This window comes from Nannobrachium achirus (assembly GCF_963921795.1).
Source record: "Nannobrachium achirus genome assembly, chromosome: 15".
NCBI lineage: Eukaryota > Metazoa > Chordata > Actinopteri > Myctophiformes > Myctophidae > Nannobrachium > Nannobrachium achirus.
Genome location: NC_137822.1, coordinates 20,316,232 through 20,344,000, shown reverse-complemented (window position 1 = coordinate 20,344,000; position 27,769 = coordinate 20,316,232). Strand labels below are relative to the sequence as shown.

General features: G+C 42.4%; 1 protein-coding gene across 1 annotated transcript; it reads left to right on the top strand.

The window, feature by feature from the left end:
• The first annotated feature begins 141 nt into the window (after positions 1–141).
• rbm18 (RNA binding motif protein 18) lies at positions 142–26,228 on the top strand. Its single transcript, XM_080743221.1, has 6 exons — positions 142–279; positions 2,240–2,353; positions 12,765–12,891; positions 18,607–18,687; positions 21,867–21,973; positions 23,588–26,228. Exons 2-6 carry the CDS (start codon positions 2,247–2,249, stop codon positions 23,775–23,777), a joined length of 612 nt encoding a protein of 203 aa, XP_080599347.1. The 5' UTR covers positions 142–279; positions 2,240–2,246; the 3' UTR covers positions 23,778–26,228.
• The last annotated feature ends 1,541 nt before the right edge of the window (positions 26,229–27,769 follow it).

The window sequence follows — 27,769 nt, the reverse complement described above, 5'->3', positions numbered from 1 at the left end:
TTTATTTAATTTTTTATATTTTGACTTTTGGGAGGAGACGCCACTGTGCATCAGTGCACAACAAAACAAGCGTCTCTCTGCACAAAGCCACGGACGGCATCATCAGTGTGCGCCGTTGTTGTCATACGGGTAACACACACACACAGCGTTTCATGAGAGGAACACAACAGTGTGGGAGATGACTGGCACCGTCATATTATTATATCATTCATATATTTGACACGTTTGTGCTCGGTCACCTCAATAGAATTCTACAAAGGACACGTTTTACTCAACAAGGTAAAGTATCACAGCGCTCTTTCTTCAATAAACACACTCAGCCTGTTGTTATTAGCTTTGTAGCTAGTTAGCTACTAAGCTAATCCTCAATTGAGCTTGGTTATAATAATCAATCACATCAATCTGTATAAAGTCTGGCTTTGTACTTTTTGACAAATTTGTTTTTTGAATTGAATCCAAGGAATACGAGTCGTGTTCTTGTTTCTACCTGGTTTTGATTCGATCTTATATTGCACCGTCTTGATGAATTGAATACACAGGACCACAATGGAAACAAGCCCCTATATAACAGTCATTGCAAACTGTATATCTCTGTACTACAATCTGCAAGCTGTTAATAAAGTATTCACTCAATCGACCAAAGCTCCAGTTCAGCACAGTGTTATTTTAATTTTCAGGAACCCCCATTTGATAATGTATTGTTTTTAAATCGCTGGGACCCCAATCCACACTGTAAAATCCTCAGTGTTAATTTAACCGGGTCCACTCCTCCCTATGTTCCCCAGGCTCTATGCTCCCCATTTACCCTGACAAAAAAGGTTCTATGTTCCCCACTCAACCAAAAAAAGGATAATTTACGTGCCCACTTGTCCAGGTGCCCACATGTCCCTAGTGCCCAGATGTCCAGGTCCCTACTCGTCCAGATGCCCAGTCATACAAAAATATGGTGCCCAGCCCCCCTGTCCCACTAGTATTAAGAAATTACCAGTAAGACTCCCTAATCGGGAGATAAGCGACCAACGGTTGGTTATCTCCACAATATGGAGATAACCAACACATCCCTCCATATATGGAGATAACCGACGAATCTCACTAAGTCTGACCTCACAAGCCCCATATTTGGACACGAACAACATATAACTCCATATATAGAGACATAGCTGCTGACATCAGTATGACATCACACTGCTGACATCAGTATGTCATCACACCGTACACAAACCCTTATATAAGACCGGCATTATCTACCGACAGATTAGATGCAAGCAGGATCTCGACTCTGACACAACTCATATAAGTTCATGTTTACTGCATTTTTGGATGAGCAAAGAACATAGAACCTTTTTTGTAATGGTAAGTGGGGAACACAGAATCTGGGGAACATAGAACCTTTTTTGTGGGTTTAAGTGGGGAACATAGAACCTTTGGAACATAGGTACGGTCCCAATTTAACTCAGAATGTCTAAATGTGTCCTAGCTATCTATCATTTAGCTGGAGACACCCTGGGAAGGTCCTCTGGGTGTCCCTGTGGTGTACGTTGAGAATCGACAGTGCTTTAGGTGAAAATCAAATCCTCAATTTTAATTGAACTCAAGAGTATACAGATATAACCATAAATTGACTCTGCCAGTTCCATTTATACATATTTTATTATTATTACTAGTAAGACGCCTCAGGGCGACATATGCAAGTCGCCATCTGGCCAGTGATGTATATCGGACCAGTTACCCATATATGGAGATCCATGTCTGAACCAGCTGCACAGATATGGGCTGTCTTCCTCCATATATCCATGGGCATTCCCATATGACGTCCTGTTAAATATGGACTTAATATTGATGACATCAGGAATCTCCATATATGGGCATAAAAGGGATTCTGTTACAACATACAATATATTTTAATGCCCATACAATTGAGATCCCTATCTGAACCAGCCACACAGATATGGGCCATGTCTTGGCCATCTGGCCGGTGATATACAGTATATCGATGACATCAGGAGATTCAGGACAGGGATCTTCATATATGGGCATAAAAGGGATTCTGGGGAATACCCATATATGGACTTTTACATGATGTGATATCACCTGTGATGTCACAGTGATGTGTCAAGGGAACCAACCCATAGACTGTAAAAATGTGTACATGTGTACTACACGCGGACAAGCTGTGACATTTCTCATGGTAAACTTATAAATGATTTTGTTGTTTCTCTCACACTCTCCCATCCCTCAGAGGATCCATGTCTTCTGCGGCAGACACTGTGGAGAATGCTTCCATCATTTCAGAGAGTTTGGGTCATGACGGGAATCGATTATGGATCGGGAACATCGACCCTAAAATCACAGAGTAAGTTCCTCACTGCCTTGGGTCTTGAGGGACTCCCCTGTTGCGTTCCGTCCTCTATGGCAGGGGTTTTCAAACTTTTTTGACTCGGGGCACCCCTGTAAATAACGTTTTCATCCACGGCACCCCTGAATTACACTGTTAATTTTAATAGTCAACTGCTGCGTACAACATGCAATGGTGAGTCCTGAAAGGCGAATTTGTTATGAATCTCAGAGCTGGGTTCTCTGGAGCTGGGTTCTCCAACATTACTTCTTCTGATACTCCTACATTCAATCCCTCATATACTGTGCACACCCCATAACCCAAACTGCACATCATTCTGAGCATATATGTTCGAATGGGCAAGGACTACTAAAAGCATCACGGTTGATCATTTACAATCATTCACTTTAATTTGATTTGTTTTCACATCACGCTAACTACACATGTTATTTTTCCCAACTAGTGTCCTGTTGGGCATGTTAATATTGGCAAAGATTGGCAAACATAAAAATTCATCACAATGTGGATTGCCTATAGTATTTTCGCTATTCATAAAACAAAGTTTATAGGACATAATGGTTAATGGATAAAATAATTATTAAATCACATTGAATTATTTGAACAGGTTTACTCTGGACCTGGGCGGCTAGTTTAACGGCGTGTCGCAGGTTTGACTCCCGACCCCGGCGACCTTTGCTGCGTGTCGCTCCCCATCTCTCTCTCCGTGAGACTACTGTTCTCTATCAATAAAGGCTGAACCCCCCCCCCCCCCCCAGACACACACACACACACAGATTTCGAAGTCTCTTTATGAATCAGAGAGAATTACATTACATTTTAATATTTAATCCTATCAACTAACAGGATAGACTTGTCATTATACGCTTAAGATTGGAAGCTTTGACAGTTAATTAATGTATGTTCCATGAAAAGGCAAATATTTTATTAATATTATATCTCATTAATCACAGATCACAGCAGCCAGGATTTATTGATTGATAGATTACTTTATTAATATTTTTGATTCACAATACAACAGTACAGTAAAGAAAACTGCTATAAGGATGACACAAAAAAGCCCAGAGGGGCTTAAAAAGACTATTAAGACGCCTCAGGGCGACAGGCGACCTCGCCCTAGCTCGCGCCAATTCTTGGCCATCTGGCCAGATGGCGGAGACCATATATGGAGACCCCTGGTACCAATATATGGAGACCTTGGTACCCATATATGGAGATCCATGTACTGTATATGGAGATGTGCTGTGAGAGCCCAAACATGCTTACTAAGTTATTCGTTATGTGAAAGTCCTATGACGTTTATGGCATCTGACATCATATCCTTTAATGCCCATACATGGAGATCCTGTGTGTAGAACCAGCCACACAGATATGGGCTGTTCTTGGCCATATATGGATTCTGTTAGTGTGGTATGTGGCCGATGTGGCCTCCATATATGGGCATTCCCATATGAAGTCCTGTTAGATCTGGGCTTAAAGGAGTAGTTCACCCCCAAAATGATTTTTTCTATTGATTACTCACGTCATGGAGACTTGAGTTCAATAATATATGTTGTATTTGTTGCATTCCTTAGAAAAAAAATTGATTACAGTAAATTTACCCCCATTAATTCCAGATGGGGACCCGAATCCATTTGGGTCCCCTTCCAGAACGAAAGGGGGTAAATTTATTGTACCTGTAATCAAATTTTTGTCTTAGGAATGCAACAAAAAACTAAAACTAGACCAGGTCAACCTGGTTGTGCCAGACCCCCTGTCTGTCATCATCATTTATGACATCATGCCTTTTGGCATGACATCATCATGTCATCATCATATATACCCTTTATATAGAAAACCCGGACAGACCGACATTTGCTTATGTAGGCCTACCCATTTCATGGGTCTGGCAAATATTATTGAACTCAAGTCTCCATGGCGTGAGTAATAATAAAAAGTAATTTTGGGGGCTGAACTACTCCTTTAATATTGATGACATCAGGGAACTCTATGGGCATAAAAGGGATTCTGTTAGTGTGACATCACAGTGAAGCCAGAGCGTGATGTCAGAGCGGCACACCCATTCTGTTAAAGAGGTGGTGCCATAGATTTGTACTTTTTCTGGTTTTCATGTGTCTAGGAGGTTGACAGTACTTCATTAGACAGGGGGTCTAATTTCTCATAACAACCACACCAGGGGTGTGGTTGTTATGAGAAATTATGCATTCTCTTTTTATTTGGGTTTTTAGCTGGAGGATGCCACCTGCTGGGTCAGACGTGCCGTTCCAAAAACACCCATACTTATTACATCATAGAATCAACCCCTCCCCTAATTACCATTCACCCAACACACGTGGGTGTGGCTAACTTCAGCTGGGTCACCACCCACCATGACAACCACGCATACCAATGAACTGGTGGGTGTGGCCACATAAAAACATCATTTTAACTCTTTCTGTACACTTTTTTGGAACAATCCTCCTAGTATAATCATAATAGTAGATAATCATGTTTTATAGAGGGGAAAATCATGGCACCTGCACTTTAAGAGAGGTTCCCCTGACATCACCGTGATATCGGAGCATAATGTCAGAGCGACAAACCCATAGAACCACAGTGTCAGGCGTGACAGACACACATACGGACAAGCTGTGACCGTTCACATACTAGTCTGCGACCTACGGTCGCAATAATAATACGATCCAAAATAAAAGAAAAAAATAAATAATAAAATACAAACAAATAGGCCTAAAAGAACAAACGCATTATGCGAGCAATGTTATACAGTAGAAGTAGCGCACACACACCGCAAATAGAATGAATAACGAGGCTAGTGTTTGATTGTAGCAGCAGCAGCAGCAGCTAGTGTTCGATTCGAAGTGGGTTTTAAGGAAGCCCCTGTTACTGTTATGAACCTCGGAGCGTGTTTTTACCTTGTCTGGCTCTGCCTTCTACAGAGGCAGTACATTGTGTGTGCTTGCATGATTGATGAACTCTGTGTATGTATGTGTGTGTGTGTGTGTGTGAGGCTGAGACTTAGCAGACAGCGCTGGGTGTGTGAAAGAGAGGCAGCCAGGCGTGGAGACCTGCTCTGCTGAGGGGCAGCCATCATTCCTCACTCACCTGCCCTGTTTACTCTCCTCCTGTCAACCTGCACACCATTGTGTGCGTGTTTGTTAGTGCACACACGTGTGTGTGTGTGTGTATGTGTTAAGTGTTAACCCGTTTAAGCACTTAAGCTCCGTTTCATACTTTGGCTATTTTAGAAAAAGAAAAGGAAAAAAAAGAAAAAAAGGTTTTGGAAGCAACGTCAACAAAAAGATGATGACGACAAATCTTTGCCTGTATTGATGACATTCCCCAAATAGGGATGCCTTTGCCAAGGTTAAGGTTGTTAAGCACACATGTGGGGCAAGTGTTAAGGGGACAGTTTGCAAAGGTGTGTGATTTCACACAGCTGTGTGTGTGTGTGTGTGTGTGTGTGTGTGTGTGTGTGTGTGTGTGTGTGTGTGTGTGTGTGTGTGTGTGTGTGTGTGTGTGTGTGTGTGTGTGTGTGTGTGTGTGTGTGTGTGTGTGTGTGTGTGTGTGTGTGTGTGTGTGTGTGTGTGTGTGTGTGTGTGCGAGAGAGACACACATGCATGTTTTGAGCTTGCATAAATGTACTTTTAAATGCAACTTTTTTCTAATGTGTAGTATGTGCACATCGTAGCATTGAGTTTACTTTTTTTGTGTACATACGTGTGTGTGTGTGTGTGTGTGTGTGTGTGTCCTCCAATATTATGTGATGTAGCTACGGTAGGCGGTAATGAGGGGTAAGGGGTGTGTTTGTGTGGTAATGGGGGGTAAGGGGTGTGTTTGTGTGGTAATGGGGGGGTAAAGGGGTGTGTTTGTGTGCCCGTGGGGGCTGCTGGAGAATGTATGGGCTTTAGCACTGGTGGGCGTCTAGACAGGCGTTTCCTTCCCCTCTGCCTGCTCTGCTCTGCTTCTCTTTAAATAGCCCAGCGCTACGCAGTATGGAGGGAAAACAAGAGAAATGCCCATGGCCCCTGCTGCTGATTGGGAAGATTAATTAGCTCACGGACAGCATAGGCATTGCTCCTTGTATTTGTCCTAGCGTGGCCAGGCAGGGTATAAATGACCTGAAAAAGACTGGCCTAATGACATGCCAATGTTCAATCAAACTGAAATACGTTAAAAGGAAATGGCTCTTGAATATACCGTTCAAGCAATTCTTTTAGGATCCCCTCGAAAACGAGATGCTACATCTCAAGGGGTTTATTCTTGAATAACGAATTTCAATCATCTGGGGGCGCCCGCTGGCCTAGTGGTCCAGGCGCATACCACATACTAGGCTATGATGCCTGCTTGCGTCGCCGGTTCGATTCCCGATCCGGACGACCTTTGCCACATGTCATTCCCCATCTCTCACCCCATTTCCTGTCAGTCTACTATCCTATCAAATAAAGGCATAAAAAGCCTAAAAAAATAATCTTAAAAAAAAAAGACTTTCAATCATCAATAACAGATTTGTTGTTTTATTAAGAGGCGTTAAAGATGACATACATATTAAATATTTGTAATATTGCAATACATTAACAAACTGATACTTTGTCCAAAGTATTGTTTTGCAGCTTATATTTTGGAGGTTTCCTCTTCTGCGCCTTGGGTCAGGGGCAGAGCCAAACAATGGAGTCATTAAAATGTCATGAGATGAGGAGACTATGTTGAACTTTATGTACACGTGTGGTACGGACGCCGGGGAAGTGATGGTTATTTTTATGGCAGCTGTTATTCTGTCACGTACCAGCCTCTGTTTCTCTCAACACAACACATGATCACAAATCCACAGACCCCATGCTCAGAATGAAACCAACAGCATTTTATGTTCAGCGAAGGTGACTTAACAACCATCGTTTGTGCTGTTGGAAAGGCTTACAAGAGAGCACAACATAACCCAGGTGAATAGTGAATTAACAGCCTGACATTTTTTGACAGAATCAAAATGTTTTCCCTATTTCCCCCTATACACAACAGTGCGCTATTTTGCGTTTTGGTTTGGGGATGGGGAAGTAGCACTGCTTGTGTTTTGTCCTTCAACGCGGCCGTTGACCGAAACACAAGGTCTGCCCACTGACAGGTGACACCTCAGCCCCAAGGAGTCACTGCCTAGTGCAGTGACAACTAGGGCATTCACAAGTCGAATATTCGACAGGACTGGTCAAACTGTCAAATATTAAGTAAGCAAGAGGCGAACATTGTGAAAATAGCAGATCTACATGGTTGTGCATGTAGATCTGCTATTTACCTACCTACGCAGCCGAACACAGTACTTGTGCGCTCTGCTGGCGCAAGTGAAGAACACCGTCCCCATCCGCTTCCCTCCCCTAATCATAACCTAAGATAAACTACAGTCCTTCATCTAAAAAAAGATACAGTATATACTGTATATATACTGTATATTGTGCTTCAAGTTCATAACAGGTGCACTATGACATATACATATACAGTACATAAGATAATGACAGACTACAGCAAAGAGTACTGTACTATAATCTCCATAGTATATACAGTACAGTACAGTACATCCAATCAGGGAATGGATCCGGGAGGGGGCCATACTTATGATCATACCTACTGTCAATCACACCAGCTTGCATGCTGCCCTGCAATTTCTGGCAAGCAGCTCAAGCACCCTGGCAATTGGGCTTCAGTTGCTTGCTACAATGTCAAGCTAGTGAACATATCAAGCCGGATAAAGACAGAACTGATGTACAAATTACCCTTTCCTCTTCTGCAAAGAATGCTATGGCAGCGTGTGCAATGCATGGATGGGAATGACAGTAGGTAAATACAACCCGCTCAGAAGAGGTTGTATTTTTGAGAAGGGAATTGTTGTAATGGGGACTACTCTGCTTCTTCTTTGAATCTGTCATTATGTACCGGTATCTTGTTTAGTTTACATTTTTATTTGACAAAGTTAATATTAAGTCAAGGGCAGTCGCATTCTCCTCATGCATAAACTGGCAGTGTTAAATATTTGTTTCTGCGGGACAAAGTATTTATTACCTTTGTAAGTTTAGACATTTTTACAAGTAAGACTCCCTAAAAGGGAGATAAGCAACTGTCAGGTCCATGTATGCACAAATTGGCCTTAGCAACCTCATGGTGACGCTAGAAGAGGGGCATGTGAGAAATCAGAGACATTTTTATTATCTCACTTATCCCAAAGAATGTCAATTCTTGTAACGCCACTCCACACCAGTGTCCCGCAGGCCTGCCTTTTCTGTACCAAACCCGGGCCGGATCCCATTCCCTCCCCCTCTTGCTATATGTCTTATCCTTTGTGTCTTCCTCCTTACTTCCTCACTGACCTCCTCCTCCTGTCTCTCTCCTACTTGTGCACTTCCCTTTAGTTCTCACCTCCCCTCTCTAACTCCCTTTCCTTCACCTCCCGCCTTGCCCTCAGCATCCCTTCACTGCACCGTACCCCCATGATCCCACCTCCTCCCTTTCCTCCGGAGCATTTTACAGCCCCCAGGAGGAGGAGACCATTGTGGTCCAGCTTTGCTGCTAGCATCCAGAAGTGCTCTTGTATCAGCCTTTCATTTAGGCCTAGAATTATTGAATGTTTTAACCAGTGAAAAAATAGCAGATATACAAGCTCACAGCGCGGCACCGAGTGCCGCGCTGCGAGCTTGTAGATCTGCTATTTTTGAAAAATCGTGAAGATTAGAATTTTGACCCGATTCTATCCACCTCTTTCCGCGGGAATTTACTGGAGAATTTTTTGTACCACACTTCCGGTTAATAGCAGACATACAAGCTCACGTCGCGTCGCAGATGTAACCGTTGTGAGCTTGTAGATCACACTCAGCTGCGGCGCCGGAAGCTCCATGCAACTTCTGCGCAATGCACAATGGGATGTTGGAAAGTTGTGGATAAGTGTCTTTTGAAGCCTTCTAAGGTTTTTTTTTTTTTTAACTATGTTTCTATGTTTCAGCAATCTGTAGTAGTAGTAATAGTTTATTTGGTCAATCTGGCCAGCCATCGTCAAAGAAAAGTTCTTTTTCACTTAACTGGAGCTCAGTTAGTCTGTTCTTGAGAGACTACTGTGTCAGTGGTTCTCAAACCTTTTCATGTGAAGGACCCCCAAAATGATATGTATTTGGCCACGGACCCCCATCTCAAAATATTTAGTTCCAGGGACCACCCAGAAGCAAGATTTGTGTTACAAACGTTTGCTTTGAAAATACATATATTCAAAGATTTGCACACGTTTTCACGACTTTTTCAAAAATAGCAGATCTACAAGCTCGCAGCGCTGTGAGCTTGTATATCTGCTAGTTTTCAATAGTTAAAGCAGTCAATAATTCTAGGCCTAAATGGGTTAAAATCTCTGCAAATACATGAACTGAACTTTATTTAGTTGAACGACAATAGATCTACAAGCTCACAACGCATTGCATTGCCGAAAACCATTGAAACTTTTCAAAATAGAGATGTCAGGTGGAAAGTGGTTAAAACTGGCTGAGTCATTTCCGATTCTGATATTGTCAAAAAAGTGGCATTTCACCCTTGGCTGCAATGTCAGCCTGACAGCGTGTCACACGCTAGAATCCCGATCCCAACGTCCTTTGTTGCGTGTCACTCCCCAATCGCTCTCCCCATTTCCTGTCAGTCAACTGTCCTATCTATAGGCATAAAAAACATTTAACATTTTAGGTGAGAAATAGACCATGCAGTTGCTCAATATTGATTCATTTCACATTTACAACTACAAATTTAATTTTAATATTTGGGAGCTCCCATGCAGTATAGGGGAGGCCTTCGTGATGCAATGACACTAGTGACAAATCGGATGATTTCTCTCAAACCTAATCTGCAGCATCACCTTGTGGTATTGCCTCAGCGCGCTTGGAACTTTGATGCAGGTGATACCAAAAATAAAATTAGCAGATACAATTTAGTTGAGCTGGTACCATGCATGCACGCACATACGCGATTACTCCATCTCTACCCAGCTGGGCTCAGTTTAGCCCCATACACAGTGCATGGGGTCCTTGCAGGAAGAGGCTACCTTCACGTGATGGGAGGCAGTGCAGGGTGTTGTCTGGGAAAGGGAGAAACTCTTCTTGGACTGAGATCCTCTGGGGAGCTGTAGAGTGGGGGAAGACATAGAGCCTGAAGCTGAACCCCCTCCACATCCCACATCCGATCCCATTCACACATACAAATGCTAGCTCACACATTAACGTCATTAAAACACATTCATGGTCACTCAAGCTGGGGCGTGCACGCACGCACACACACTACACAACACAACACAACAGAGCCAGAGAAAGCTTTCCAGGATTAAAAATAACTGTTTGTTTCAGCGACGGAACAATAAAAAGGCTGCAGCCAAAATGTCTCTGGAACTCTTATACAAGCACATGAGGGTCATTCTCAGGCCTGGCCTGTCACAGGGTCAAGTAGATGAGTTGTCCTTTTGTTTTCACCTTTGCAAAAAATGTAGTATAGCAAAAGTATATTTGCTTATGGCTATGCATATTCTATTGATAAAGTCAATTGGCTACATCATTTCTCTCAAGTTCACTTAAGTATTCCACCTAATGTAAAAAATAATACATACAATACAGCGGCACTTTACGCATGCTTATTTCATAGATGTTTTCCACAACACACCAGCTATCAATCAGAATGGATTTCATCTGCGGAATTCATAATATGACTCCACAGGTCTAAGCTTTCATCCACTGCCCAGATGTTTACAGAAGCGATACTTAAGGATGTGGATGTAGCAGGTGACCCTGAACTCATTGCCCGGCCCCACCGCCACACTGCTAGAAGAGACTTTCTCATGGATGTATTGTGCGCCGATCAGTAACACATACAGTATGCACGTGAATGCTCCGACCGACACGCATTGCATATTCTTCGACTGACCGCATGATCCGTGTTCAGTAGTAGTGTGACAGTCGGCAGCTGTAGCCAGTCAGCCACTTGTTTGTGCTAAGCAGGGGGGTGCGACTAATGCTTCCTTAGTTTTATTCCCTCATTGTCCTGCTACTGTATCCTCTGTATTGTCTCAATGAGAGATTTACTGTCAGTCAGCCTGCAAGCCAGCCGTCCTGCAGCTAACAAGGTGTCGGGGGGAGAAAGCTGTCATTCTCATTTAGGGATGGGACGATAAGCGATATTGTCGAATATCGCGATAAAAGAAAACACTCAGGATAATCGTATCGTGGAGATTTAATTTATCGTGATATCGTTCTCCGTCATGCAGTTCAATTCACCTTTTATTTGCAGAGCTGCATATCCGGTACCACTTAAACCCTCTAGAATTGGTAAAGGATACTTATAATATACATACTTGATACAGTCTTTTTTTCCCCACTCTATCAAATGTCTTTGGCAAATGTTCCGCCCAAGGATAATGGATTTTGATTATCGCGATAATATCGTAAATCGCGATTTATTTTGTCACAATAATCGTGTATGACATTTTCATATCGTCCCATCCCTATTCTCATTAGGCCTAATGCTACAGCTGACTGCCCCGCAGACATATGCAAATGGCAACGAGACCTAAATAGAATGTTTTGTTATTTATTTATTATGTCTGTTTCAAAAAATATTGGATCAGTCAAAATTCAGGAAACGCTCTTCATATTAAAATCCGTTATTATTCCAAAGCACAATTTCAACACTAAACAATCTAAATAACTTTCACTTTTCTTCAACCATTCCTTGTAATTCTTAACACCTTCTAAGCCTGGCCGTACTCCCTCGGACTTCCTACTGGGTCCCATCAGCCACGCCGTCTATTCCCGGACTTTTGATATAAATTATAATAAAAAAAAAAAAAACATCGGAAATTCTTCTCTGTGTCTTTTTGGAGCGATCTGAAAGGGTTAATATGCTCTGACAGTCATTTTCTGGTGCTGGGTGTGATACTCCTAATATCCAGCAGGCCACGCCGTTGACTCACATTCTGGATGGATGGCTGGCCAGGAGGAGCCTCATCCTCTCCCCAGTGTTGAAACTCAGCAAGAAGCTCAAACAAGATGGCTGGTCTTTGTCTCTGTTCGTGGATCGCGGTTTCAATCACGTTCGGGCGCCGCTTCTCTATCGCTCCTTTCCCTGCTTCGCCGCACGTAAACGAATGGAATTGATCTCCCCTCCGCCTCGCCAAAGTAAGATCGCCGACCTCTGCAGGATGAATATGTACGCTGTGTCGAGCACTCCAGTACGTGTTGTTATCATGTGGGCTTTGTTTTTTTAAAACATGTTTGTAAATAAATGGCTTATTTCTTCGGCGCTACCTCTGTTCAGAGGGTTCTGCCGCGGCTTGCAACGTGTTAATATCACCCTGACCCACATTTGTGTCCCCCTCCTCTCTCTCTCTCTCTCTCTCTCCCGGGTCATGCAGATACCACCTGGTGAAGCTGTTGGAGAGGTTTGGCAGTGTGAAACAGTTTGACTTTCTGTTCCATAAGTCTGGGCCAATGGAGGGACAGCCTCGAGGATACTGCTTCGTCAACTTCCACACCAGAGAGGTGGGCTCCACCTGCATACAGTACACACACTGGATCCCAAGCAGTGGGTCCCATTTGTGGGTCGCAGACACATTTTATTTATGGGTCCCTTGATTTTTGGTTCCCTACAATTGGTTGTTATTCAGAATATTTTCAAAAAAGATTCCCAAAAAAAGATTTATTTCAGTAATTTCATGAAGAAATCAAAGAAAAATCGAAGAAATTCAATAAATTAGAGCACAAATGTTTAAGAAGTAGTGAAAATAGCTGATCTACAAGCTCACAACGCGGCGCAAAGCGACGTGTTGTGAGCTTGTAGATCTTCTGTTTTCACTAGTTTGGGTCCCGGGCATGTTTAATGTCTCTCTCTTTTGGGTCTCAAGCTAAAAAGTTTGGAAATGGGAACCACTGCAGTACACACACTGAGAACTTGTTTAAACCTCTATGATTTCTTTCTGTATCATCCATATACTGCTGTGCTATATCATGTACGTTCATACTGACAAACACCACACAGAGATTCCTCAGTAGGAGATCTAGTCAGGACTATAGCCATACATGGCTGAGTGATGGGGAAGAGGATAGGATTGGGTTTGGGTTTGAGATGCATGTCAGTGGTATGAATGAATCTCCAACACACTTAACCACTTTCAACCTGGCCTCTCTATTTTGGGCATTCCAAATAGTTTCAATACTTTTCAGAAATATTCAGAAATGAAAAGCCCACGAATTAAAGGTTTGGTGGTCAGAGACAGTATGGACATGCCTTCAAGTCAAGGCATAAGAGCTGGTACTTAAAGCTATACTATGTAACTTTTTTAATAAAACAAATCTTAAAATTGTCCTAATTATTAAATCGCTAAAGTTTTAGAACACCCACTCTGTTCATTTCAGCTCCCAAAGCCTTTTCTTTATTGCGACCGAAGGTCGCATATACTCTGAAGAACCGTGTCGCTTGAGTGTCCTTCCTTCCTTCCGTATCCTCGTGACCGTCCGTATCCTCTGTGATGTCAGTGTGATGTCAGCGAGTTGTAACATCACCTCCTGTACAGGGCGGCTACACAAAATGTGGATAACACTATATATGGAGATAGTCCAGTCCATCATGTCATATGGGACTACCGTCATAGAAAGTAGCCATTGTTAGGCCGGAGTCATTGGCTGTCTAAACATGGAGATGTGGATAACACTATATATGGAGATAGTCTAGTCCAATATGTCATATGGGACTACCGTCATAGACAGTAGCCATTGTTAATCCGGAGTCAATGGCTGACTGTCTGTACAGGAAGTGATGTCACATGACATACTTTTTATGCCCATATATGAGTCCTAACATGGAGATGTGGATAACACTATATATGGAGATAGTCTAGTCCAATATGTCATATGGAACTACCGTCATAGACAGTAGCTATTGTTAGGTCGGAGTCAATGGCTGTCTGTCTGACTGTCTGTACAGGAAGTGATGTCACATGACATACTTTTTATGCCCATATATGAGTCCTTCTGTACCACATCTCCATGTTTAGGCAAACTCCACACAGAAAGGCCCTATCGCCAACCCTTACTAAGTAGCATACATTTACAACATACCTTCTCCAAAAACATCAATATTGAACTCCATATGTATATGGATACATACATGTATTTTTATTAATAAAGGATCAAATAAAATTAAAATGCCATAGATGGGCATTCCCAAAAGCAAAATCCCTTTATGCCCATATATGGGGATTTCTGATGTCATCAATCTCTGGCCCTAACTAGCTCAAAAGCCTGCTTTACTCTGATTTACACCCTACCTTTCCAGATGATGACCTATTGGGTATACACTTATGTCCAAATATAGAAATCCCAAGGCATCAAACCCAAGCTTGGCTTTACTAATTAACATACGTTTTATGCCCATATATGGAGATCCCTGTCCCAATGTTATCAATATTAAGGACATATCTGGAAATGCCCATATTTGGTAATGTCCACATATGGGCATGTTTTGACATAACATAGTCAGGGCCCTATCGCTCACACCCTAGGTTGGGTTGGCGTGTTCTCCCCGTGTCTCCTAGGGTTGATATCCTCACAAAATTGGTGCAAGTCAATGGCAGCGTTTCCAGAATATCAACAATACCAAGGGCCACCAGGACCGTAGGGCTGTGGACAAGGACTTGCAGCGCATGAACGCCGCACTGGAGCGTGAAAACCAACAGGCCTGATGGAAAATGCTACATGGCCGCAGGCTTTGTGACGTCCCACATCTTATGTGCTGGGCATACTACTAACCGACGCCAAGGACCTCCAGAGGCCATACAAAGAGTATCTAACCTGAGGCCCCTTACTAAGTAGCATACATTTACAACATACCTTCTCCAAAAACATCAATATTGAACTCCATATGTATATGGATACATACATGTATTTTTATTAATAAAGGATCAAATAAAATAAAAATGCCATATATGTATCCATATACATATGGAGTTCAATATTGATGTTTTGGAGAAGGTATGTTGACATTGAACAGGACATATATGAAGCGTGTACCACTGACATATGCAACAGGAAACTTAGAGACCTGGAAAAGGGATCCTACTATTGTCCCAAATGCGAAAAGACCTCTCCAAACGTTAAATACAGACTTCGGCTGAAGGTAAAAATTGAAGAATCTGGAGATGTTCAATGGGTGACATGCTTCCACGAAACAGCTGAGGTACTGCTGGGTCACAACATGACTCAGGAATCACTGAAAAATTTCAAAGAGAATGACAAAATTGCATTTGAAGACATATTGAATAAAGTAATCTCAACAAGTCATGTCTTCATAATCAAAGTCAAGGTGACAACATACCAAAATGAGAAACAAATGAACCACACAGTACTGAAAATCAACTGCTGCTCTGGAACACAGGGTAGTGTTCCAAAGATCTAGGCTGATAATCCAGCTTTTGCAGCGTCACAGGTTCAAGTCCTGACTTGCGACCTCAAGTCCCCATCTCTTCCTGTACGGGTGGCTACACAAGACTAAGAAAGACAAAAAAAATAAAGAGAAGGATACACAAGATTAAGAAAGACAAAAAAAGAGAAGAATAAAAAAGAAAAAAAGAAGGAGGAGGATAAAGATACCAAAAGGAGAGAGAAGAAAGAGTGGATGAGGTACAATGTGCGGTATCCTCCTCTGATCTGATACGGGCGGCTGGACTTATCACCTATGAAAGGATGTCCATGAAAGAATGTCCATCCACCTGGAGAAAAGAAAATGTAACAAGGAGGTGGCAACGGGGTGGCCAGATAAAGTTATTAGGCCTGGATCCAACTTTAAGTCGACGCACATGATTCCAGAAGTGTAGTGCTTATTCGCTCTTGTATCAAACCGGTACTCCAAATGTACTTAGAATTTAACATATTTTCTAAAGTAAATATGGGGGCTGCTGTGTTAAGAACGTTTCGTTGTCAAGCTCAATGTTGGGCATTTGGACCTATACATGGAGAAATGGAGCGAATCTGTTTGGCCTAAACATGGAGATGTGGATAACACTATATATGGAGATAGTCTAGTACATCATGTCATATGGGACTACCGTCATAGACAGTAGCCATTGTTAGGTCGGAGTCAATGGCTGACTGTCTGTACAGGAAGTGATGTCACATGACATACTTTTTATGCCCATATATGAGTCCTTCTGTACCACATCTCCATGTTTAGGCAAACTCCACACAGAAAGGCCCTATCGCCAACCGAACCTAGGGTGTGAGCGATAGGGCCTTTCTGTGTGGAGTTTGCGTGTTCTCCCCGTGTCTCCTAGGGTTGATACCCTCACAAAAACATGAACAAACTCCCCCCAGAATGACAACAACTAGAATCGTCAGAGAAACGCTGTGGTTGGCCAGATTGTCAAGAATTGGCGTGACCTCGCCCTTTAGGGCGAGGTTGCATGTCACCTTGAGGTCGCATTCCACCCTTGGGTGTCTTACTAGTATGTGTTCTACTGAGCCCTGGTGGCCGTGACCGGGGCTGTTTTTCCCGGCAAAATTACGTCATATGCATCATTCTGTACACGTGTCTCCCTACCGGCCAATCAAAGCCCAGATCATACACTGCCGAGCTCTTCAGGAAGTACACTGCAGTGTTTACACTGGGCTAGGAGTTTAGCATGTAGCTCCCCAACCGAGGCTCGTAGAGGGACACGAAAGACCTCTATGGATAGGTCCCGGCAAGGCGAGGTGGACGCGGTGGTCTGAAGGCCCGGTCCGCGGCGAAAAACGGCCGAAAAAAGCAGACGCGACCGCGGTTTGCTATAACGCTACTGACCACTAGTTGAGCAACTTACACAGTATAGCTTTAAGACAGTCAAAATAGTGCCCCAAGAATGTTTTAACCAAATTAAATCAGGTGCGAGTGATATTCTATTTATGTCATCACTCAGTACATTAGCATTTACGGGAAGTAACTTTTGACATAAGAACGCACAAAAAATGATTTATTTCAAATAATTGTGGCATCTAATGATATGTCCTCATTATCACTGCAGGTATGCTCTAAATGTGGAAAACATATTTTTCATTTCACCATGTCTTTAATACTAAGCCAAAGGCTTAAACAGAGGAAGTGTGTGTTTATCACAGTCACACTCTGTACACACTGCAGTAAATTATCATTTAGCATCAAGGTGTACATAGTCGCAGGCAGTCTCTCTCTCTCTCTCTCTCTCGCGCGCTCTCTCTTGTCTGTAAGTAATGCAATCCATCATCGGTTATTGTTGCCTTTGCTATCCCTCCATTGTGAAGACTAATGATTTAATGACACCAGGGCAATCATCATGGCTGATTTATTATTCTTATTCAAATGAAGCACTTTGTGTGCGTGCGCGTGTGTTTACTGCTATTTGTGCACAACCTTTCCTATGTGGATAGGCCAACTATCTATACTATAATTTTGCGAATGTCTGAGTGAGTGTCTGTCTGTCTGTCTGTCTGTCTGTCTGTCTGAGTGAGTGTCTGTCTGTCTGTCTGAAACAGCGTTTCTCCTCAGTGGCTGGAGCAATTGATCTGAAATCGCATCACCATTAGCATATGAACACACCTGACATAACTGTGAAGCCCGTTTGTCACTTTCACAAATCGTATGCTGTATATTCGCATTTTTATGGTGTATCTATATCTATTTAGCCTACAGTACCTTTTGTGACCACACATGTTAAGGGAGGGGCGCTGTTGTTCAGGCCATGCACAATCACACACAAACACACACACACACACACACACACACACACACACACACACACACACACACACACACACGGGGGGGTGGGGGTGGGGGGTGTGTGTGTGTGTTAAATGGAACGGGTATTTCTTACATTGATGCTCCTACATATTAGCATGCAAGCACCAGTTAAAGTTACTTTCCATCCCTCATATACTGTGTGCACAGTGCACATCCCATAACCCACACACTGCACATCATTTCGGAGCTCATATCTTTGAACGGGTAAGGGCTAGTTCCTCAAATGCAAAAGGCTTATGGTTTTGTAATTGTAAGTTATATTTGCCTCAGTTGCAATAACTGAGAACACATCATTTCTATTCCCTTTAATTGTACATTGATTATTTTGTTTTGATTGTATTGTTCCACTTTTGCTTTGGCAAAGTAGACTTATGTTTTCTCATGCCAATAAAGCCCTTTGAATTGTCTGTCTGTCTGTCTGTCTGTCTGTCTGTCTGTCTGTCTGTCTGTAGGAGGCAGAGAGGGCTATCCAGTGTCTAAATGGGAAGCTAGCTTTATCCAAGAAGTTAGTAGTGCGCTGGGCACACGCTCAGGTAAAGGTAAGTGTCAAAGGCAACAGTAATAATAAAAACTTCTCAAGAGTATTAGCAATGGCACGTCAGTGAGTGTTAACATTACAGTAGTCAGTCAGAGGTACAATACATTTATTCGGATACAAGCAGCCAAACCCTTGTCTCTTTTGACAATAGACAGCTTTCTTGCTGGTCAAGGGTGAAGGGATATCCTGTATAGGGACAAATCACGCCCAACGTGCGCACGGACACACACACACACACACACACACACACACACACAGAGAAAGAAGGGCCAGGTCAAGGTCAAATACAGCTGCCTCAAAGACAACACGCTGTAGAATAAATCAGATCATTAATAGTGGTTTTGGGTTAACCTGGATTACTCTTCCGAATTGAGCTTGCTGAAGTCGTGCCCAAAGTGGTTAATAACTATACAATTATAAGCACATTACATGATCTATATGATAATGTGCTTGTTGCTGATTTGATTAATGTAGGTTGTTCAAGTATGTATACAATCTAGGATCTCTAATGGTAAAGGCCCAATCACATCATTCTTTTTTTGTGGTGAGTTACTACTTATTGAAGAAGTGTTAAAACAGAGTCTAATAACTGTATGGTCTTCCCGTCCAATCTTTAGCTATTGATCGTAAGAGACGTTACGTGTTGCTGTCGGACGTATCACAATATCACATTTTATACATAGGTCTACTTCTCCAATAATGAGTTGGAAATACTGTTGCAGAGTTGTGAGATTTGATGTGATTATTTAAGGAATACTTATTATATTCTCATTTAGATTTTGTTGTGGCATATATATAACTAACACACACGCACATACACACACACACACACACACACACACACACACACACACACACACACAGGTACTGTAATGTGTGTGAGAATTATTTGTCTTCGCTTGAAGGATCTTGCAGAAGCAGTTGTGAACCAGGGTACTGGAACGCCAACCCAGTCACTCACAGAAAATTGGCCATCTACAAGCTCAAAACCGTTCTAAATCAGGCTTAACAATCACTTTTTTACCGATTGTTGTCTTGAAGTAGGATGGACATTATCCCTACCCTCTCTCATACTTTGACAGAATGGGAGGAAGAGATACTCCTCATCGGTTCCTACTTTCCACTAGCAGAAATGTCCCCATGGGTGGCATGCCATCATACAGGAGTACAGCGAGAAATACGCCCTGAATCTTTAATAATACCTCATTTCACTATTACATTATTTTTGAACTCCTTTATGTCGTTCACTAGTGTCCGTTGGGGCTTTTACCCTGCTCTCTATAACCTTCAGGGCAATATGCAAGTCCAAAAATGTCATGTTATGGAATGTTGGCTGTGAGATTTTCATTGTTCTTTTTCCTTGAAAACTTTGCAGGCTATGCATCTTTATGCCACTGCAAAAACGAAAGTGTGGTTTCTGTTTTGTGACAGGAATGATTATGTTCACAATACATTGAAACACACACATGCAATTTATAGGCCTACACCACACTCCACTATACAACATTACATTTATTTTAGACTACATGAATAGGAGATTTGAATAAACTTGGGGTACATTTTGCTGTTTTTTTAAGATGTTTGTGCATTACCGTATATTAATTTCAAAAGCCAAATCCACCGCTCACTTCAAACTGGGTTTGATTTTCTTCATGTGTGGGTTGACGGTCGATGTGCATTCCTGCTACATGTCTTTAGAAATGGGTGGAAGGGAAGGGTCCTGTGGGGTGGAAACCTCATTGTTTTAGACCTATTCTTGGGCATACATATATTCTCTTTTTAGACTGTACTTTATGTAAAGATGCTGTGTGTGCTCTCATACTTTTGTTCTTATGTGGGTCAAAGGGAAACATTTTAATCATCTCAATTTATTCAAATTGTAAACCCGCTTTCAACCCGCCGTCCTTATTTTGGGCATGTAATTATAGGCAAAAATCATTGTGTAGATCTACAAGCTCACAACTTATTGAACTTGATGATTAAGGTTAGACATTTTGTTATGAGACATGGTGTTACCATCATGGGAATTCATATATAAATTGGAAAGTCAAATGTAGTACTTAGTGTATGTGCATATTTGCCTGTAACATAACTTGGAACATTATCATTTGCACCCTAACCCTAACCCTTTTTGGCTCAGGGCACCCCTATACATATTTGTTTCAACTGAGGCACCCCTACATTATATTCATAACTTTCACTTCACACCCAGCACCTTATATTTATGGCATATTTTAGCTATTATGTTGAGAGGAAAACGTTGAGATAATAGCCACTTTGGTTAGAACTGACTGAAAATAACTGTGTACTTCAAGTGTAAAAGGATACTAAATATATTTTTAAGTGTCCAAATAATTTCCAAATATTATCAAATTATCTCGCGGCACCCCTGGACTGCCGTCACGGCACCCCAGGGTGCCCCGTCACCCACTTTGAAAACCCCTGCTCTACAATATATTAACTGTTCTCTTTGTGTTTCTTTCCCCTCATTCTCCACAGGTTGTTAGCAGCATGCTGTGTTGGCTGATGGAGAGGTTTGGAAGGTGGTTTTGAGAAGAATGAATGCAGCCACGGGTTATTGATCTCCAGCTGCTCCCATTATGTCCACGCCCCCTTGAGCTTGTGATTTGTAAGGCGATCACAACCAAAACAAACAACATCCCCTGTTGGCTGCTGTCTGTTTGATCCAGAAGTACCCTGGCCGGAGGTGAAGCTAACCCCAAGCTAACTTCACCTGGGCTGACATAAATGGAGTGCCAGCTTGGGCTGAGCATGCTTTGGCCATGCAATAATATTATTATACATGTTTATGTATTTGTTTGTTTGTTGTTAATATTTCTATATATTACGGGTGGCATTTCAACCGTGTGGGAGGAAGCTGCAGTTCATTCTCCAGAAAAAAACCTGCCCTGTTCCTTGATCTGGAGGTCTGGTGAATTATAAACTTCTGATTCTTGTTACCTTGCTTTTGTTTGTCTCCCTCCCTCTCTCTGCCTTTTCTCTCTGTCTGTCTGTCTGTCTGTCATACATTTCCTTGCTTAATTTCCATCCTTTTGCAACTATGTGTGTGTCTGTCTGTCTGCCTTATCTCCATCTATTCCTCTACCCATATATCTATGGTCTTGTCTGTATTGGGTGCTTGTCTATCTGCCTGGCCATTCTGTGTGTCTTTAGAGGTTTGAAGGTGGTTTTCGTAACGACAAGACCATGCCTCCCACGGGCCTGGAACCATCTAGCAGCGCTGCATCAGAGGAGGGACCTGTACCAACCAACCACCTTAGGTTGGTGATGCACACACACACACACACACACACACACACACACACACACACACACACACACACACACACACACACGTTTGTATTACTATATTTGTACGGACTTAAAAGTGTATATGTCAGTACTTTTAAATCATTGCAATTTTTCATTTTTGAGCGGTGGTCACACCGTCTCCTATACGTGGCCGTGTGTCTGGGTATGCGTCCGTCCGTGTCTGTATGTAGCCTGTCTGTATGTAGCCTGCAGTACCTTTTCTGACCACACATGTTAAGGGAGGGGCGCTGTTGTTCAGGCCAGGCACACTCGCACACATGCGCGCGGGCACGCACGCACCCACACACACGCACGCACGCACGCACGCAGCCTCCACTGCTCAGTTCACACGAGTGTGATTTTTTTACCCTAACCCTGAGTTGTCGCACACAGAAAACAGCTTGTAGATGAACAAAGTATAGTTGAAGCCCAACACTTAAGTAGTATTCTGTACTGTTTCATTCGCGTGCACAACATTTCCGGCTAGGGGAGATTAGCTGTCAATCCAAGTACAACAGAGTTAGCACTTCAACAACTCAAAAGTGTCTTTCTTATGTGGAAGTGTTGACCAAGATAATGAGTGAGGTGCCCTCACTATTCAATCAGCCACGCGCGCGCACACACACACACACACACACACACACACACACTTGTCAGGTGATCCAGTAAATTGGATCCCTGTTAAGTCAATAAAGGTCTCTTGGGCTCCTAGCGTTGTTACTGAGACAGAGTGAGCGTGTGTGTGGCAGACCTTCACATGGCACACCTCAGGAAAGGCTCCACACTTCACTTTTACTGTAAACTTCAAGCACAGCGCGAGAGAGGAAAGAGAGGAAAAGGTGAAACGTAAACACACTATTTCCCTTTTCTCCTGATGCCCTTCGCCTGACTTTCTCTCTCTCCCCATCCTCCTCTGTCAGCTCTTTCTTTTTCCCTTTCACAATCTTTAACTTGCTATCTTATACTCGCCATTTTTGGTGAAAAAAATCTAAACAAATAAAATGTGAAAATAGCAGATATACATGCTCACAACGCCTGTTTTGGCCAATGTTTAATTTGTCAATCCAGAGGTATTAAAACGTAATTAGATTGTCACTTTAGCAATGGGCTATACATTTTATGTTGGTTTGTTTACTGTTGAGTGAGAAAAACAGTTGCATATTAAGTTAATCATCTGCCCCCCCCCCCCCCCCCCCCCCCCATGCCTAAACCTTTAGGGTTAGGTTTAGGCATAGTTTTACTGAGGTCAGGGTTAGGGTTTGGGTTAGGTTTAGGCATAGTTTTACTGAGGTTAGATTTGGGTTAGGTTTAGGTTTAGGCATAGTATTTTCACCAGATTCTGACTAATGGGATGTAGGAACAATGAAATGTCGGACCAATGCCATGGCACCCAATCATTTGGGTCCTAACCCACAGGTTGAGAACCAGTGCTCTCTATCCTAATTCCCTCTCTCCGTCCGCACACTCTCCCCACATGTTGTCTCCTCGCCGCCCATTTGTCACCGTCAGCACCACTTGTGTTGCAACCCCTCCTGTGTTTATTGTTGTTGCCAACGCCTCCTCTTTTCTCCTCTCCGCTGCAGTACGAGTGCTAAGATCCGTGCCATTGAGGCCAAGCTGCAGATGATGGACGAGAACCCAGATGATGAGTATGCTGGACCCTCGCCCTACGTCTATAACAAACCTCCAGAGAGGAAACGCTGGGAGCCATACTCCAAATCACACCACCACAACAGCAACCAGAGCAGGCCCTTCCGCAAGTTTCGAAGATGACCCCCTCCTCCTCCTCCTCCTCTCCCTTTTTCCCTCTCTCTCTCTCTCTCTGGATATCTTCAGCTACCCCAATCCCACCATACACACACTCGCTGACCATGTTTGTTGACAATACAATACAGTAAATCATGAGTGATGGACTGAAAGCTAAATGGTCAGCAGTCTTGGGTTTTAGATTCACTGCACATTTCTTCTTCACAAGGCAGTCACAGAAAAGTACATGAAATGGGTTTTTACATATTTGTTGCAGTAAGGTGAGATGTTATTTAGACTCAAGTCTGCACCCATACCTATCAGTCAAGATGCAAGGGAAGATCATATACCGGTAGTGGCTCCTGAACCGGCAGTATCATACCCACAATGCTTTGCACAACCGGCCAGAGCCAATACGCGCTGACCTAAATTCTTATATAAAAAGTGTTTGTGCATTTGGTTAGTTAGAGATGGTTATGTTTAGGTATGTGGATTGGTGTGGTTAAGTTCAGGGAACGAATCTGGGAGGGTGGTTGGCCAACTCCAGGAATCCTGTTACGTTTAGAAACTGGGTACCAGCAGGTTTTAAATTGGGCCAGAGCCAGATGGAGCTAGCAAGAGGCACTCATTTTAAGCCCTCCCACATCCTTACACAGACCATAATCACACTAAACCCCCCTAAATTTAACCTGCTGGGAATTTCTAAAGAGGAAAACGAGGTCCCCATTGTACATACAGTATGGTTCTGTGTGCATATAGTGCCCAAACCATCTTAGGAAGATCATATCAAACTGCTATACTTGATTCTAAATTCAATCTGTAGTATTACTGGGTGATATATTGATTTAAAATATATTAAAAATATAATTTAGTTGGAGATACAAATAAGCCAACATCATACATGTCAAATATGTATTGGTGAACATAATGCATATTTTTTGCTGGCAATTGAGAAAAATATTTTATTCTCCTGCGTGTTTCAGTCATTAAAACACATTGTTAGGAGTTTTTCTGTTTGAACTATATCTGCCTGATGTGAACACAGTTTCAAGTGTGGTACCAGCTAAATGAGGCTGCTTAGTTCGCTGTCTACAGAGTAGGATCTCAGACAACCGACCAACCGGGCCGCACCAAAACCATCCCATGCCCTGTGCCTCCGGGCTATGGGATCTCTCATCTCTCTCATTACGTTTAATAAATAGAACCTAGTACTGATTCAGGAGCCACAACCTAATTTCTTTCTTTTTTTTTACCTTTTTCCTTTCTCTCTTCCTTTAAAAGAGCACTTCACCCATTTTCAACCTACTGTATCTTCTTATAACTTGTCCTTTAAAGGGATAGTTCACTCTAAAAAAAGCGTTCTATCAATTACTCACCCCATGGAGACTTGAATTCATGGATATGTTTTAGGATTTGTCGCATTCCTAAACCAATAATTTGATGACCAGCAGTGGTTGCCTATGGAGACAAAATGAGCCTTCTTTGTTCCCTATGGAGACACGAAGGAGCCTTTTCCACCAAAAGAACCTTGGTTCAAGAACCAGTGCCGTTCAACTTTCTTGGAACCTTGGTTCGTTCTTGCGAACCGGACGCGAACCGACTTGCGTTTCCACCAGATTGAACCAGAGGAACTAAGGATTTTGTGGTTCCCGTTCCGAACCAACTTTTACGGTTCGGAACCAACTCGGTTTTCGGTGGAAAAGCTCACCTCTGGTTCATCCCATAGGCGGGAGAAAGAACCCGAACCGGTTCTTTGCTGGTCGAAAAGCGCCCAAAGAGTCTCCTTAAATTATCGGCCGATGCATATTCCACTTTTAGAGACAAGTTTAAATTGGTTCGGTTCAGGGTGTCACAACATCTCGGCAGCACCGGACAGCCGACTTTATGACGGTATCCGCCATTATTTTGGCTTGTATTCTCCACAGATGATGTCATCGGTAGGCACGGCTCTGAACTGTCCTTTGCCCACCAATGAGATGCAGTTGACGGAAACTGTACCATCATATTAGTGAGGAGCAATTGTACAGATGAAAATGGGTGGCGTGCTACTTTAAGGAGTGTCCCGTTTATTTCAAATGTACAGAGGACAGAGCGTAGTGTACAGTATATAGATAAAGTATTTACTAGGTTGTGTTCTTCACATTATGCAGCGCTTGTCCATTAATCAGGACGTAAACATAACGAACCTGTTCTTGAAGTCGGTGTCCTGTTGTGAAGGAGAGCAACACAGTTACAAAGTTTACATGACTTTAAAGCAACTCAGAGATACATAATATTGTTTATGTTCTTCCTCGTGTGCAGGGGGATGTTTTCCTCCCCATCTTTACCCAGAAGGATTTTTGTGATCCAGTTTTTATACAACTCCAACCAAACTCTTTTTACTGACCGCTGTGCGTTTTGATATTTACCGTGCCCCAAACTCTTGCTTTTATTTTTGATTGTTAATTAAAGAAAAAATAAATAGGAGATTGTATGCCATTCCTGTGCTGTTTTGTCATTTTGTCACTTTTGCTTGTATTTCACCAAATAACATTAGGTTTTTGTACGTGTTGAATGTGACTAATTGACAACACTCCTTGATATTAATGATGACGATACCTAGGCTTAACCCATGGAACCACTTTAACCATTATTTTCTGCTATTAAAAAATCGCAGATCTATATACAAGCTCGCACCGAGTGCCGCACTGCAAGCTGGTATAGATCTGCTATTTTTGAAAAATCTTGAAATGTTTTGCAAATCTTTGAATATATCTTTTTTTTTTAAGCGAACATTTGAAACTTCTGGGGGGTCCCTAGAACAACATTTTGAGATGGATTACGGTATTTGATATCATTTACACGCCCTAAGAAGACTCGAATTCATGGAGATGTTTTTGGTTTTGTCGCATTCCTAATACGATAATTTGATGACTGGCAGTCTCCTACTGAGTCTCCTATTGGTCCCATTTAACCATTATTGTATGCGTTAACTATATAAAAAAAATCACACAGGTGTGAACTGAGCGGTGGAGGCTGTGTGTGTGCACGTGCGTTTGTGTGAGTGTGAGTGTGCCTGGCCTGCTCAACAGCGCCCCTCCCTTGTGGTCAGCAGAGGTATTGCCATCATACAGACATAGCCAGACACACACACACACACACACACACACACACACACACACACACACACACATACATAGCCAGTTAGCCACATATGGACATTCTCACTCAGAGGAGCTAAAACAATAGCAGATATACAAGCTCACAGCACGGCACTCTGTGCTTGTAGATCTGCTATTTTTAACAAATCAAGATAATTTATGCAAATCTTTGAATATATTGATTGACCCAATTCTATAAATGTCTTCTTTAAATAAGTGTTTCTCCCACTTTTTCATAAGGACCCCCAAAATTATATATTTGGCCACGGACACCCATCTCAAAATATGTTTCCAGCGACCCCCCCAGAAGTAAATATTTGCTTTTAATGTTTGCTTTTAAAAAGATATATTCAAAGATTTGCAAAAAATAAACAAAAAATCCAGATGTTTCAAAAATAGCAGATCTACAATAAAATAATGATTAAAGTAGTTCCATCAAAGTATTGGCTCAGGAATGTGACAAATACTAAAAGTGAATGTCAAGGCATCATGGGATGTGTAATTGATAGAAAGTAAGTGGGTGAACTACTCCTTTAATGTCTTGTTGTCGTGCTTTTGGTGACTTAGTGCTGATGAGCACTGACCTGAAGACCCACACATGTATCCGCTACAATTGTAAAGCAACAACGTTTTGTGGGGGTTGAAGGGGTCCATTGCCTACTAATGCATATTGCATATCAAACTGCAGGGTCCTTGACATTGAAAAGGTTGAGAATCACTCTACTATACAGTCAAATTCTGTGTTGATTTAATAAGTCTTTACACTGTTAACACTGGGGATTTGGCTGTGTATTGATGGCATTAAGTAACCATATGAGAACATACTGTAACACCACAGACAAAGCAGTTTATTCCACCATTCCCTGACAAAAGTATATG